General features: G+C 40.4%; 1 protein-coding gene across 5 annotated transcripts in view; it reads left to right on the top strand.

Moving 5' to 3' along the window:
• The first annotated feature begins 248 nt into the window (after positions 1–248).
• The window catches only part of SMCHD1 (structural maintenance of chromosomes flexible hinge domain containing 1), an 87,343-nt gene continuing 70,704 nt past the window's right edge, over positions 249–16,887 (top strand). For 3 of the 5 annotated variants that reach the window (XM_009637643.2, XM_035893193.1, XM_035893195.1), the window contains exons 1-3: positions 251–659; positions 10,745–10,820; positions 11,290–11,451. In XM_009637643.2, coding sequence (XP_009635938.2) covers positions 612–659; positions 10,745–10,820; positions 11,290–11,451 — 286 coding nt within the window. In that variant the 5' untranslated portion in view covers positions 251–611. Of the gene's footprint in view, positions 660–2,513; positions 2,568–10,744; positions 10,821–11,289; positions 11,452–16,887 lie in introns of those variants that run through there. The other 2 variants (XM_035893194.1, XM_035893192.1) reach the window with 2 other exon arrangements.

The following is a 16,887-nucleotide window of genomic DNA, read 5'->3' as shown; positions in this document are numbered from 1 at the left end:
GCAGGAATAGCTGTCACGCATGACTGCTTCCAGGAAGACAGAAATCAGTACACTTTGTGCAATGTAACATTCTGAGAAGTTAGATAGTGGAGTGGGTTCAGGGCCTTTTAAGAACCAACATCCTCCTTAATGGAGCACCATTATAGGGTTGGTATCTCCTATGAGTAATTGTAAGTATGACGTGATTTCCCGCAAGCGTTGTCTTAATGTGTCCCATCTCAACTGTACCTAGCGGGTGAATTGCAAGGTTACTTTGTAGTTTCAGTATTCAGGGCAAATAAGTTGATGATTGACCCATCTTTTGTCTTGGTTTTATAATTAATTGATGGGCTGAGGTTAACACTAATTTGCAACTTGTTACAGACAAGGGAGTCTTTATTTTCATGGCTTTTTTCATATATGTGCACGCTCCAGTGACTTCTCTTTCCGTTCATCTTCATGGTGTTCAATGGTTCTAGAGCTTTTGGCATATTTTCAGTCTTATACAGAAATAAGCCATCATCACAAGATGTGACAAATCTTGGTTACAAACAGCTTCAGAATCTTCTTATCAGAAAAACGTGTTGACATTGTGGAGTTGGTACTTCAGTGCCATTGGACAGACCGCTCAGATGTGCAACATAGCATTTGAAGAGTCTGGCACTGCAAAGCAGAACCTGGTGTGTTTGGATTTTGTGCCTGTGAAAGTAAAATTTTCAAGTGTAGTTTCTTGCTGTCTCAACACCATAATCCCTATCACCAGTCCTGGTGGCTGTTTTGGGGTATTAAGGCTAGTAGAATTGGTGCTTTTGTAAATTTGCACAACAAAAACTTCAAATGATCATTCCCTTAGAGAAAGGCAGTCTCCAGTAATGTGGTGGCTGTCTTCGAGTTCAGTCAGAGATGCCTCTGTCACAGCTAATTTCAGTGTGGTGACTCTTTGCACCTTGGAGCTTTCATCATCTTACATATGGGACATCAAACTCTGAAAGCATGCGGAGACGGATAGTTTGACCTGGCCGGCAAGTGCTGGTGCAGTGAAAACTGGACAGACTGAGGTCCAGAAAGCTTGGTATCTGATGTCTCCCACACCAACAGTGTGTGCGGGTTCTCGTTGGGCTTTTGGAAGAGCATTCTGGCATCTTGGTGCCTCCAGGAGTTTTGCGCCTTGTTTGTGTTTCTCTGGGTGTTGTACTCCAAAGTGCCGAATTTCTGGCCTTTGGAAAGCTGTGACTGACTGCTTTCAGGAAAAAAGGCAATGAATGGGTTCACCTGATAGGGACAGACTTTCCGCACTTCGTGGTGCTGAAAACTGTCAGGGAAGTGATGAAAGTTCAGGAAGAAAGATTCTTTTGATAAGCAAGTTTTGAATTGTTCAGACTAAGATGAAGCAGAATGTTGTATTCACTTTTCTCCAATAAAAGCTATTAGAGACCATCTGAGTGTGTGATCAAGCAAATGCCACTTATGTTCTTTCCATGGGTATCCTTTCCGGTGGCTCAACCTCAGTGCAAGCTCAGCTTTAAATTGACTTTCATTGGCAGTTTGTTGTGTGACTGAATGATTCTACTGTAGCAGCAAAGGTGCACATACATTTTCCAGTCTGCCAACTGGGCTGTGGGGGTGGTAATGTCTGACAAGGGTGCCAGAAATATTAAGCTGTTGGAACTATTTCTGCTGTGAACATCTTCCTGTGGTGTAAGAGAATTCCTTGGGCTATAACTGGATATGTAGGAGTCAAAGGAGAATGTAAATCTTGAAAAAATAATGAAATTAAACCTGATTGCGGTATGTGAAGATTCTGAATTGAAAATATTTGAATGCCTGAAGGCATGGTCTTAGGCTGCTACTTCTGAGCCTTAGGTTTTTTTCATAATGCAGAGAGAAGATATTTTTCTGTTTGTGTAGCAAACCAACTGATTCTTGAGACAAGAGATTAAGCCACTGAGAGGTTGATTTAGGAGCTGATTCATGTCGTTTCTGTCTGTTGTCACATAAAATATTCCTCCATTATTATTATAATATTCTTTATGAATTTTTGAAACTTTTGTGGGGTTTTTTGAAGCAAATATTTGTTGTCACTGCTTTTTTTTACTGTCCCCTAACAAGAAGTTAATGCATGTCAATGTGGTTGTATGTGGCTTTATATACTGACAAATTAGCCTTTCCTTCTGAGTGTGTCTGTAGGGGGGAAAGATTAGGAAAAAAATTCTTATAAAAGAAGTTGGAGCATAGTCTTTATTCTTCTTCCTTGCAGTGACTGAACCTAAAGCAGAAACTTCTTAATTAAAAATGATCTGTTACCTCGATTATTCCATTTGAACAGTCAAGCATATGTGGAGCAGTCATGTAATTTCAGTCCCCAGTACCATGAAGTTTTAAGGTGAATAAGTGAATTAAATATGGAGTTTCACCTTTTCTTGGGAGTACTATTGCTTGTACACCTTCCTCTTGTCTTCTGTTAGGTTTGTGCCCCACTGCTTGTCCTGATGTTTAGAGTATAATTGGAAAATGTTTACCTGCAGTGAGCAGAATGGAGCTAAACTTTGATGGCAGCTCATCCTGGATCCCTTGCCCACGTTGTCCAGGTACACAGTGAAGCTGGAGCACTTCAGTTTGTTGCTAAGCTGGCAGGAATCCTGCCAGGCACTTATGGAGGTCATGCTGCTTTCAAAGCAAAAAGGCATCTGTGCTGAAAGCTGCACAGGTATTTTGCTATGTGTGAAGGCATTTTTGAGAGGCTTTGAGGTGAAGTACTAATCTGAAGACAGCTGATGGTACTAAAATTAGTGTTACTACTGAAATAAGAATTGAACAAATTTGTAAATGCTTCTTTAATTCTTTTGAAACTTTTCATCATTATGACCTCCTTGTTTGAAAAAATATATAGGGAGTATAGATCTGTAATCTGTATAGAAAGTAAATATCTGTCATTTAAGTAAATACTCAAAATTCAGACATTGCAATACACCGAAATATTTTGCTTTTAATATTTTGCACATCTTTTGTTGAGCTTCCCATTGTATCGTAACAGGCTACCTACTACTTAAACGGATTATTTTGCCAGTTCAGCAAAATAAATTCCAGTGCATCAATAAGCTAAGAGGCAAAAGAGGGTGTTCATTAAGAGGGAGTACGGAGAAGAAGCATGGCTGTGGTGGAAACTCAAGAAATAAGTGTAAATTTTTTTTTCTGTGAATATTTGTTTGCCAATGCCTAATAAATAATGTATAATGAAATTATTTGTGATCAGTGACAAAGTATTAGCAGCTCCTGCAGTTTGTATCGCCAGAGGGTAACTCTTAAATGTATTTAAGAGGTATTTAATTACTATTGGAACTATTGTTCCAATAAATTTGCTCAATGAATGTACTTCCATTCTTAATGATGAAATCAATCCATCTTGCAATGATTACATTTTTGTATTATAAAATCTACGTTCATTTACTCACTTTTTGAGGTTCTGTATAATCAGAAACAAAAATCAAATATATTTCAAACATGCCATGCATACACAAAACAAATTTTTCCTTGATTTTTAAAGAAACTGTTGGAAGTGCTGTTAAGGTATATGTAAGATGCAACAATATTGTGAGTTTTATCCAAAAGTGTCACATTTTATCTCAGGCTTCACTTGTAACATCTTTGTTACTGACAGTCACTTCAGTGGGAAGGAGGATGTGGTTTGCATAGTAAGGTAGTAGGTGCACAAAGGTATGTGTTGACTGATTTGCTGCTCAAATTTGATTGCTGGTGACACGGTCAGATGCAGAGTATCTTCATTCCTTCAGCATTAGTTGTCCAGGTGCAGCTTCTTGGATGTGACCAAGTATTTTTTGCTTTTGCAGAGTCACTTCCAAATTCTTGTTACTTTAACAAGTGATGCCATACAAAGTATTTTCGTGGTAGAAGCTGTATGGAGCTGAGGTGTCAAAAATTTGGCTGATAGTTGCACTTATGAATATTTGTGATTGTGCTTTTAGACACAATGGTTTGTGAAGGTCTGCTGAAAATTACTGTATTTGTTTAGACTCTGAATAAGTCTAGTCATGACAGCATGCTCTTTGCATAAATTCTAGAGTCCCCCGCTTGTTAAATCTTGCAGATCTTGAAAAGGTGTCTGAGTGAACTTGTTGTTCTGAACAAGATTTCATGGATTTATGTATGTGGCTTCTGTCATGCAATTTCCCTCTCCTTTTTCTCTCTGTTTTTTCACCAAAATTTTGATAAAGCTTTACTTTAAGATACCACATAAAATTTTCTTTTATTACTGGATCCTGTGATAGATAGCAATGTTCTTAGTGTTTCTGTTGAACCTTCTTAACACTTCTTAACAACTTTCATTGATATAATTTTGTAAATATTTAAAGTGCATCAATTGAACTTCTGAAAGTAGTGAAACTTTTAAGTAGGACAGAGGACAAGGCACTTAAAGTTCTGCAAATACTGTCTTCTGTAATTTGTTCTTTAGATGTAGGTGACTCCATCAATAAAGGGTAGTTGGAAAATGTTTTAGAACACTAGTGTTCTGTGCTGGTTTTTGTCTGTAGGTTGGCTCTAGTGACCATCTGCCCAGAAGATATGGGCTGTGGGGTATTTCTATATTTCTGTAATATACAACTCTGCTTTGAGCTCCAAGAAATGCTTAGAAATAATTTCTATCTTTTTTGAATGCAACTGCTTTTCTAGAGACTTTTGGATCCCCTTTCTGTTGGTTTCCAAAGGTGATATATGTTTGTGTTCTGATACTGGGCAAGCTCATTCAGACTGTGATTAAAGATGATACTTGCTGTGCCACCATGAGTGCTCAGTACTGGACCCTCACCACCAGATCCTCAGCAGGCTGTCATCATGTTGAGACTAACTGCCCCAACTGTGGACTAGAAAAGTTTATCTGATTAGCACTCCTATGAGTTATGCATAGTTGTTCCCAAATACTGCCAGCAAGGTCTTTGTCTTCACTTAATCTTTTTGTATCTTAGTTTTTGTATTTGTTAAGTTGTGTGAGTGACCTTAATATTATCTAGTTGTATGAATAATGGAGAGAGATGATCCAAATATCTCAGTATGCATAAGCACTACTGAAAGATACTTCTTGGTTTGAAAATATGTAATTTGAGAATAAACCCCTTTTCCTTAAATGTGTTTTATAGTTTCATCCATTTGTTGATCTACGATTTCTCTCAATTTGGGTGGATAATTCTTTTTAATGTGGCATAAAGTGGGATAGCTAACTGATAAATTTATATCATTCAGGTGATAAATTGGCAAATAGGATGGAACATTCAGTTAATCACATGTGAAGTTACAGAAGGCTACAGCCCTCTCAGAGTTTGGATGTGGCATTTAGGTTCCTTTTTTAGATTCCTGAACAAGTTCCTGCAAAGGAACTGCTGGATCAATGTGAAATACTCAAAGTAAAGCTGTATTGCTTTTTATCACATTAGGTAGCTGAGGTACATAGATGAATTTTGTGAAAATGAGTAGCTATAAAGGACAGCATTGAAAATGCCATTGCCAGATTTCTTTACATTTTACTGATACGGTTTAGGTCGCCTTCAAGAGGTTCACATTGGTAATACAATTCTGTTAGCCAGAAAATTATTTCTGGGCTAGGTGCTGCTTTGTGGAAGGTGGCTGCATGGCTGTTATGCTTATGTTATCCCTTGGCTACATCGCCAAGCTCTGAGGCCAGTTCTTCACATCATTTCTTTGTGTCTGCCTGCTGAGAATGGTTACCCTAGGAGGAGACAGAGCATTTTAAAGGTACGGAAGTTGCTTACTGTAGGAAACAACTGTTTGTGTTAGAAAAGTTTGGATTGCAAGGGGTTACATGTCTTTTCTAAATATACTGTAGTTTCAGTTTTATGTCTGTTATGTGTGAGACTGTTCCATTCCTTTAGTTTGAAAAGTTAGCACCAGAAATTGTTTTATGGCAATAGACTGGAGGACCACTGGAAGCAGACCAATTCTGTGCTTGCAGTGTCTTATTTCTCCTTCACTTAACTGTTTCAAGCCTATCCATGTTATTGCTAGCTGTGCTATACACACAAAGTTGAACACTTGGTTGTTGAACACCTTCTCCAAGGCAGATGGTAAAGCTAAAGGTGAAATTTATGTTGACATGTTAAGTGTTCTAGCTGGCTGACTTAGCCAGGTAAGCCTCGCAGCGTGTGAGATCAAAGAGCAGCAGAATTTGCTTTGGTGCTTATGGGCTAATGTGTGAAAGTGCAAAGAAACTCAGGCCTGTTTGAAGGAGTCTTAGCTGCTGAGGAGTTGTCTGTGATTTGTGGGCTTGTGTTTTGTTTTGAGGGTTGGTTTTTTTTCTTTTTTTAGTTTATAAATAAAACCTGTGGCTGAAGCAAGTATATAAATTGAATCTTGCTTCTTGATTCAGATTTAAGGGTTAGGGAGATCACAGTTCATTCACACTTTCATATATCGTACCTGAAAATTGCTCTGGTGAAAGCTTCTTGGGCATCTGGCATTCATTTGGCTGTTTCAAACTCTTACCTTTTAGCATTATACTAATTTCTTGTCATAAACATCCACCAACAAATTGAGTGCTATTAGCTTTATTTATTTATCATGAAACATAGGCAGTGTTCCAGACTGAGCCTCCAGTTTTAAAGAATGCATTTCTTTTGTTTGAACAAAGACAGCTTTTTGGCTTATATATCATTTCATAGATATAATGACTGACGTCCCACTGTGGGCAAAACAGGCTCGACTCAGGGAATTTTCCTTAATTTAACTTATTGCCAGTTAATACAAACTTTTGATTATTGACTGGGAGGGCAATTAAACAAACAGGGAAATGCCTTTCCTCCCTCTTCCCCAAGCTCATCTTCTCTCATACACCTCTCTTCCCACATTCCTAGTTTAAGCTTCCCTTGTTCTCCCCGTGTGCAATGCTTGGTCAATCCCAATTCCTTTGTTGAGGCAACAGGCAGTGTGAGAGGCCAGGGTCATGTGCAGGGTTTCCCTCTGATGCCACTCCTCCTTCATGCTGTGCTGCTCTAGTGGGCTGTCCACAGGCTACAGCCCTGTGGGAGTGGGAGGACAGAGAGGGGAAATTCCCTGCCCTGACATGGATACTCGTGGGCCCTACCTAGCACCGGTGGGACCATCCCTGCTCTGGCATGGAGTACCTCCTTTCAGTGTGTCTCCAGCGCAGTCCCTGGCAGTGTCACCTCTGATGCACCTCCTCTGTTGCTTCTCGTTTGTCTCTTCTATTTCTTCCCCAGTATGTTTGAACAGAAGCACCATGTACACTTCTGGTTGAAATTTTGATGCGCAGTGGGTTGTTTTTATCAGTTTGAGAGTCATCTGGCTCTGTCTATGACTGGCTTAGGGCAATTTGTGGCCACCTCCTCACTGATCACCCCTACAGCCCTGTGGGACCAAAATCCTGCAGTGTACGCTCAGTATGCCTCCAAGTGTGGCTTAGCAAACTATTTAAATGGCTCTTAGTGAACAGCTATGCTTGTCTTCCCAAACTATTAGAATTTTGGTCCATTGATATAATCTTCTATACTTTTTAGGTTTTAGGTAGCTTTTTCTTTTGTATGCATATAATTGTTCATCTTTGCAACGTTTTGACTTTTGCATTTGCATGTAGTGATCATATGCAACCAATAGTTTAGGAATCCATGTCTTTTCACATATCTACCTCTCTTTTTAGAGAACATTTTTTTTTTTTTCTTCTAGGTTGTGGATTCATTTGGAGGTTGTCTCTGTTTTTTCCCCAAAGTCTTCTCTTTTGTATCCTCCCCAAAATAAAATCTTTCTGCTTAGCTGTTCTAGCACAATAACCTTCAAACATGCTTTCATTGTGAATGTGCAGAGGCATTTCTGAGTACAGTGATTTTGATGAACTCTTCAAGATTTTGATGACATCAAAAGGTAGATCATGGTTGTGCACCTGGGCAATTCGCAAAAGAATAACCAACAGATTTATAATCTGAATGTACTGCTAGGTTGTCACGTGAGTCTTCTGAAGTCAAGAATTGGGTATATCTTCAGTGCTTATTTGAAAAAGGGCATAATGCTAGGCTGAAAGGGGCTCAGCAGTGAAACCTGAACTTTATATCAAGAGTCAGCAAAAGGTGCCATGTCTCATACTGCGAAAATCTTAGTGAGAAATGAAACATTTGACCAAATATTGTTTATCAGAATCAAATGAAATTTCTTCAGCTGTTCAAGTAAATTACCCAGTAGGTTCACTTTTATTCAGGGATGACCAGCTCATCTTCCTGGAGACCACATCCACATAATGGGACAACTGTGCAGCCACCTCACTGTTACCTGAGATAGAGGGAAAAGGCAGGGGCTGGGGTAACGAAGTATAGGTTTTTTTAGAGGAAGTAAAACAAATAGGTCTTATTTACAAGTGAAGCTTTCAGACTGAGAATTTTTCTAAGTTGGCCAAAGTTTACAAAGGATGTGGCCGCTTAAATTCCATCATGGACAAGAAAAACAGGTTATCTGCATTTAGAACTGTCAAACTTGACTACTACTTGCCTAGTAGCTTATCTCAAAATGACAGCCATTTGGAGAGAAGCAGAAAGAATCTCTTGCCAGTAGATATGGTAATGCTGGGCTCGCCCAGGAAATGCAGCTCTGCCTTCCAGGCTGCTGCAGTCGGCTTAGTTGAGGCTCACCCATGGAATGGGGGAGAGGACCAGAAGGAGGGGGCTGCTCATGCTTGGTTAGCAGGCTGCTGTCTTGTGCAGGCACTACCTCTTCCTAACCTCTTGCTGCCTTAAAGTAAATACTGCACTCTTCATAAGGTTTTGAGAGCAGAAGAGCTTTTGGGAGATAGAAAAAACAGCGAAGCTATAATTATACCTGGAGGGAAAATATGCTTATCTGTGCTTTCAAATGTAAAACTCCCCAGTTACTTTGTATTAATGGTTAACCTTGAATGGCATGGTAGGGTGTTAGTTTTATAATATCCATAATTTTTATTGCTTATTTTCCTTGCTCTGAGCAATTTTTTTTTCCTGCACAGGTTTGCTATGTGGAAATTTGTGTAATGTGAGAGGTTAAGCTGAAGTGATCTGAAGGTAGAAGAGCTAAAAATGAGTGATTATTCCAGACTCTTAAGTCTTGTTTTTGTGGTTTATCCCAGCCGGCAGCTGAAGACCACACAGCCATTTGCTCACGCCCCCCGCCCCCGCCCTCAGTGGGATGGGGGAGAGAATCATGAAAAAAAAAGTAAAACTCGTGGGTTGATAAGGACAGTTTAATAAAACAGCAGAGGAAGAGAATAGCAATAATAATAAAAAGAGAATATACAAAACAAGTGATGCACAATGCAATTGCCTGCAATCCGCTGACCAATGCCCAGCCCATCCTGAGCAGCGATAGGTGCCCCCCAGCCAACTCTCCCCAGTTTATGTACGGAGCATGATGTTGTATGGTATGGAATACCCCTTTGGCCAGTTTGGGCCAGTTGTCCCAGCTGTGCCCCTTCCCAGCCTCTTGTGCACCTGGCAGAGCATGGGAAGCTGAGAAGTCCTTGCCTAGTGTAAGCCCTGTTTAGCAACAACTAAACCATCAGTGTGTTACCACATTTTTCTCATGCTAAATCTAATACACAGCACCGTTCCAGCTACTAGGAAGAAAATTAACTCTATCCCAGACAAAACCGGGACAAGTTTGAATCAGTCTCTTCATGTCGTCTCCATTTGTTTGATTTGCACCAAGTGCTATGTGAAATTTGACAATTTTGCTAATTTTTCTGATGGATACTAACTGTCTTTAACATAGTCACAACTAAGGAGAAGGTAACTGAAAGATGGAAAGCAGACTTTTAATGAAACCTTAAGCAGTGTTTCAAAAATACTTTTGTGAGTCTGGGTACTAGGGATGGAAAGAAGGAAATTATGAGGGCAAGATGATATAGGGAATACAAGAACTTCAGGGAAGATTGTAAAAGTGCAGAAAGCACCTGTCCGGAGTCGTGACCACAGGACTGAAGGTGTTGATGGAGTTAAACAAGACCAGAGCTGACTTTTACTTGTGTTTCAAAGACCTGGAAAGGCAGGAGAAAATACAGATACTTAGTTTATTATTTTGAGAAAGAGATTAGTGTTGGACATCAGGGTGCAAAAATGAGGGCAGATGTAGAGGCATATAAATGTACGTAGAAAGCAGGATAAAAAGTCCAAAGGTACAGAAACATACTCAAAAGTTGGTAGCAAAGTGGCAAAGATTGTTTAGGTTCAAAAGAATACACTTCAGTATTTTAACGGTAAAGAATTTCTAAAAGAAATCCTGATTATTTTTTTTTTTTTAGATATATGATATAATTGAAGAACAAAGACTTTAATGTCTATCCAACATTAAGAAATCTTTGGTTGGTTTAATGTCTCAAAAGAATGCAAGTAAATATGGGTTTCCCTCTATTGTTGTTGTAGTTGCACAGTCTGAAGTAGAGCTGTTCAGTCTCATTCCTCAGGTGACCTGTAAGATAGTTCCTCCTCCTTAAAATTCTTGTTGCTCGCTAGACTGTATTTTAAGCAATTAAAAAACCACACTACTCTAATACAGGCAGTTTTGGCTAAGTTGAGAAAACAAATGAACTTAAGTTCTGGAATTAAACTGTGTTCTACTTCTGACTTAATACAGGAAAAATATTTGGTCACTTCTCAGTAGTTTGTGGCAAAGTGAAATGAAAAAAAGTAGCAGTCTTTCTATTATCTGAATACTTTATGGGAGTACATAGTTACCATAACTGAATAACCTCCAATTTTTGTAGGCATTTGGCATAGCTACTGATGAAAACTTTGTTATCACCACAACAAACAGGAAGGAAATTACAGAAGACAACTTCAGTAAGTATCTTAGATGGCAAAAGAAATAAAGCTATTTCTTACATTGATTCTAAAGACTACATGATGATTGGTTATACACTATGGCATACAATAATTAAGTGGAAGTACAAATCCTGTAATAGTTTGACAAGAATTGTTACAAAATTGATTTTCGCAAGCAAGTTTTTAACAACTACTCAATAGTATGATGACAGTTATGCAAGGTAGTTTTTTACCTTCCATCACAAATTCTGTAAATGATAGGAAAAAGTGGCAAGTAAATGGCTGTCTCACCTGAGAAAACTTGCAATATTAAGCTTGGAAACATGAAAAGATTTTAAATTAAATGTTGTTGCTAGGAGGCTGAGTAGTCAATGCCTAAGAAAATACAGAGATTACCTGAGGCTAAACCTGTACATGGTTTGAGAGCAGAAGTTCACTCGAACAGTGAATGCTCTTCAATATATTTTATATTTCATCTTCACTGCAGGCGAACTTGTTCAAGATGGAGTTACTTTATATCTGCTACAGTCAGTTGATCAAATGCTGCTTTCGGCAACCAAGGAGCGAATCGACTTCCTGCCCCACTACGATACTCTTGTCAAAAGTGGGATGTATGAGTACTATGCCAGCGAAGGGCAAAATCCTTTGCGTAAGTACTTGACAAAATAATTCTGTGTAAATGATGTTTATACAAATATAATGTGGCTATGAGGAATTTAACTTCTAGTTACAGCTGGTGAAAAAATAGTCTTAACTGTAAAAAAAAAAATCCTATGTTCTTTATGCAAATTTATCTTTTAAAAATGTCTCAAAATGGCTGTGTAAGAATCCAGATTTACAGAGGTACCTCCTCAAATATTTCTTTAAGAAGCTGGAATATTTTAGAAGTAAAATTACTTCAGTCTTCATAATAATATTGTGGTTGTCATCCAGACAAGTCAGCATTTGTGTTATCAGGTTTTTGTCTCCTGTACTGGCTTTGTTTGAACTTGGTGACCAGTTTTTGTATGAGCTACCATGGAATTTTGTCTGCTGTCCCATCTGTGGGGACTTAACTTATCAACAAGAGCAAGTATTTCTTTAAAAAGATGCTGCTTTAGTTTTTATCTGACTAGTATATCAAATATGTAACCAGCATTTTGTATTGTTTTATTGAAAAAATTATTTTCTGTTTATGGCTGAAAATTCTGTCTGTGGCTATGATTACTTTTTAGGTATGTACATCTTAGGTACAGCAGGCTCAAAATTGTACAGAAAAAAATGTAAACATCAAGATTCAAGGATCATACCATTCCCACAGGGATTTCTGTTTCAAAACAATCTCAACAATGTCTATAAATAGCAACTGTATTTTTAAGTACCATTCTCCTTTTGCCTCCTCCCTCTTTCTGCACTTCATTTTTTTTCCCGTCCTGCCAAAGACACTTTTTTTGGTTGAGGTTTGGGGTCACTGTATTGAAAGTGCAGTAATAGTTTGGTCAGTGATACAGATTATCTCTGTGCACAGGAATGGCTGTATTAGACCACACAAAGCATTCTGTTTATATCTGTGCCTTGTTCCTATCAGCAGCCAGTGTCAGATACCTGAGAAATTCTAGGAGAACAGAAAGGCCATGCAGAGATGCAACACAAGTGTATTTTCACAGTGTTTTGTGATACTGTGCTCCCAGCTTAATTGCATGTGATATGAAGTGTCATGTCTTTTTGTATATGTTGAACTAGTTACCGGTTTTTCACCTGTTGACCCTACTTTGTGTACTGGGAGAGATCATAAAGTGTTGCCGACAGATTGGCTGGCAGTGAATCATGCTTTAAGCTAACAAACTTGGGGGTTGGGATGCAAAGTCATGACACTAATGCACTCACAAGCACCAAGGTGGATGAGCACACCTACCGGAGTAGTGAGGAATGACCCCAACCCTCCAAAAAATTTCCACGAGAAAGGTGAGACAGTTGGCAGTCCAGCTGAAGTGTCTCTATACCAATGCACACAGCATGAGTAACAAACAGGAGGAGCTGGAAGCCACTGTGCAGCAAGCGGGAAAGCTATGATCTGATCGCTATCACTGAAACTTGGTGGGATGATTCACGTGATTGGAGCGCTGCAATTGATGGCTATAAACTGTTCAGGAAGGATGGGCAAGGAAGGAAAGGTGGAGGGGTTGCCCTCTACATAAAAAAAAAAGGATTGATTGCAGAGAGCTGTCTTTGAAAAACAGCAGTGTACAGGTCGAGCTTATCAGTGAAAATTAGAGATCAAGCCAACAAAGGAAACCTTGTGGTTCGTGTTTACTACAGACTGCCTGATCAAGGGGAGGTTGTCGATGAAGCGTTCTTACTTCAACTACAGGAAGCATCACACTTGCAGGCCCTAATCTTGCTAGGGACTGTAGTCACCCTGACATCTGCTGGAAAAGCAGCACAGCAAGCTGCAAGCAGTCTAGAAGAATCTTGGAGTGCATTGAGGATAACTTCCTTGCGTTGAGGACAACCTAGGCAGGTTGGCAGTGATGAGGTTGTGGAGAGAAGTCCAAAAGCGATCAAAAGGGACTTCAAGGCACTGGAGCGATTGGTTGAAGGATGAGGAGCACAGGTAGTGTTTTCCTCAATCCTGTCTGTGGCAGGGAAGAATACTGAAAGGAACAGGAAAACTCACCTGATTAACATGTGGCTCAGAGGCTGGTGCCATCAGTGGAATTTTGGTATTATTTTTTTTTATCATGGGGAGGTTTACACAGCACTGGACCTGCTGGTGACAGATGGAGTTTAGCTGTCTCAAAAGGGGAAAAGGATTCTCGCTCATGAGTTGGCAGGGCTCATTGAGAGGGCTTTAAACTAGGTTCGAAGAGGGAAGGGGATATGACCAGGCTCGATAGAGTGGAGCCTACGGGTGGCATGCTGATGTTGGGGGTGAAATCAATAGCCCAGCTCAGGTGCACCTACACCAATGCATGCAGCATGGGCAACAAACAGGAGAAGCTGGAAGCCATCATGCAGCAGGATAGCTACGACTTAATTGTCACCACAGAAACATGGTGGGATGACTCCCATGACTGGAGTGCTACAATGGGTGGCTATAAGCTCTTCAGAAGGGATAGGCAAGGAAGGAGAGTCAGTGGGGTGGCTCTGTATGTTAGGGAGTATTTTGATTGTATAGAGCTTAATGATTGTGATGATAAGGTCTAGTGCTTATGGGTAAGGATGAGGGGGAAGGTCAACGAGGCAGATATCCTGTTGGGAGTCTGTTATAAACCACCCAACCAGGATGAAGAGGTAGATAAAGCATTCTACAAGCAGCTGGAAGAAGTCTCAAAATCACTAGCCCTTGTTCTCATGGGGGACTTCAACTTACCAGCTGTCTGCTGGAAATACAGCACAGCAGAGAAGAAACAGTCTAGGAGCTTCTTGTAGTGGGTAGAAGGTAACTTCCTGACAGAGCTGGTAACTGAGCCTACCAGGGGAGGTGCTTCTCTTCACCTGCTGTTTACAGAGGAGGACCGGTGGGAGATGTGGTGGTCGGAGGCTTTCTTGGGTATAGCGACCATGAAATGATAAGTTTTTGATTCTTGGCAAAGTAAGGAGCGGGGTCAGCAGAACTGCTGCCTTGGACTTCTGGAGGGAAGACTTTGGCCTGTTCAGGACACTGGTTGAGAGAGTCCCTTAGGGGACAGTCCTCAAGGGCAAAGTGGTCCAGGAAGGCTGGGCTGTAGGCACACATTGCCAGCTCATGTCCAATTTTTGATTCACCAGTATCCCCAAATCCTCCTCTGCAGGGCTGCTCTCAATCCATTCATCACCCGGTCTGTATTAATACTGGGGATTGTCGTGACCCAGGTGCAGGACTTTGCACTTGGCCTTGTTGATGAGGAAAGGCTGAGAGAGTTGGGGTTGTTCAGCCTACAGAAGGTAAGCTTCCGGGGACACCTCACTGCAGCCTTTCAGTATATGAAGGCGCTTGTAAGGTAGATGGAGAGAGAGTTTTTACTAGTGTCTGTAGTAACAGGACATGGGATAACAGTTTTAAACTCAAAGAGGGTAGATTTAGATTGGACATAAGGAAGAAATTAGTTACTATGAGGGTGGTAAGAACTGGAACAGGTTGCCCAAAGAAGTTGTGGATGTGCCCCATCCTTGGAAATGTTCCAGGTCAGGTTGGATGGGGCTTTGAGCAACCTGATGTAGTGGAAGATGTCCCTGCCTTTGGCAGGGGGGGTTGGAACTACATGATCTTTGAAGGTCTCTTCTGACCTAAACCATTCTCAGATTCTGTCATCTCTTGTTCACATTTTCTGTGCAAGTCATGGATCTCAGGAGTTCATTTTTCAAGGCATGTACATTCTGTTGTGCTTAATTAAGGTTCTTGTTTTTACTTTTTGAACAAAACTAATATAGCTGAGGTACAGCAGTGCAAACTAGCCTGACCATTCCTTGTCTATGCATAGCTTCTTAAATTGAACTTGATGCTTCTGCCTCTCTACCTCAGCTCAAGACTTTTATAAAGAAATGCTAATTACTATTTCATTTCCTTGTGACACTGAACTGATGGCTGAACCTGACATTGTTGAAAATTAAGGTAATCACTACCTGCAGTAGCCATCCAAGAACTTCCCAGGGAAAGACTGGGAGATCTTGGACATGTGGAACTATTATATGGCATCCTGAAATAATTTAGGTCAGAAGGGATCTCTGGAGGCCATGTCATCTAAATCCCTGCTCAAAGCCAAGTCGATTAGATCAGGTGGCTGGTCAAGTCCAGTTGAGTTTTGAATATCTTCAAAGAGTAGAAATTCCATAACCTGTTTTGGCAGCCTGTTCCAGTATTTGCTTATAAAATAAATACATCTTTATCTAATGAATTTTCCATGTTTCAGCTTTTGTCTGTTGCTTCCTCTTCTATCACTGTACACCTCTGAGAAGGGTCTGGCTTCATCTTTGTATCCTCCTAACAATAAGACAGCTTCAAGGTCTCCCTTAGCCTTCTCTTCTTAATTCTGAACAACCCCAGAACCCTCAGCAGCCTCTCCTTACATGTCTGGTGCTTAAGCCCTCTGATTATCTGGAGGACTCCTGGACTCACTTCAGTATTTCAGTGTCTTTTTCAGAGAAGCCTAAAGCTGGGTACAGTATTCAGAATGCAGTCTCACAAAGACTGGATAGAGAGGAAGAATCACTTCCCTTGATTGTCTGGTCAACACTTGGTCAGTGTCTCTGTATGCCTCCTGGGTAGCTTATCCCCTCTTCAACCTCGTGCATACTTCGCATCAGCATTTGAACTTGGTCAGGAGTCTTACGCACTGTTCTGGCCTTCTGCCACACTGACTTGAGTTTCTGCACACTAGAGTGAACTACTCTTATTCTTTGAGGAGGTAGTCCTTGGAGATCAACCAGCTGTTGTGAGCCATCCAGGGCAACTATTAAAAACGCTCACCAGGGGCAAGAACTTAATAACACAGGAATAAAGTAGCAAAGGGGATTTAAATTAAAAGAGAGCAAGCCACAAAGGTATAGATCACTAAGGATAGTTGGGTAGATTAGGGTGGGTTGTGTCTGTCAAACCTACATTTTCTTTTTCTTTATATGTCAAGCTTTTTTTCTTCCCTCTACTCTTCATGACAGTAAGATTGATTGCATAGCCAAGTTTTGTCAACAGCGCGGCTGTTCATTTGGAGAATCTAACTGTATGAAGCTGGCAGATACCATACCTCATCATTGCATTTGTGCCACAGTGATAGATCTTCAGGCTGAACAGTAGTAATTATTTCTGCTGAAAATGAAATACTGTAAAATCATACTCCTAGCTCCTGTGTCATGTTTCGGTGAAATGCACTGTGGCTTACTGGGAGGTTGTCGCGGATGGAGTGAGAGGGAGGCAAAAATAATGTGGTTTATTGGTGTAAAACAGTGAGTTAACAAAGGTCAGTGGTAAATGCGACAATAGTTTATGAGATTCGATGGCAAGGTACACTTTATTTACTGCACAGAGGACAGGGTCAGACAAAACTGTCAGGGAGGCCCTCCTGTTGAGTCCTGAGGTTCAGAAAAGATCCCCTTGCTTTCTAAACTCCCTCAGAGAGGAGTCTAGGCG

The sequence above is a fragment of the Egretta garzetta genome, unplaced genomic scaffold, assembly GCF_000687185.1.
Source record: "Egretta garzetta isolate BGI_Z169 unplaced genomic scaffold, ASM68718v1 scaffold534, whole genome shotgun sequence".
NCBI lineage: Eukaryota > Metazoa > Chordata > Aves > Pelecaniformes > Ardeidae > Egretta > Egretta garzetta.
Note: the sequence above shows the minus strand (reverse complement) of the source record. Positions and strands in the feature narration are given on the sequence as shown.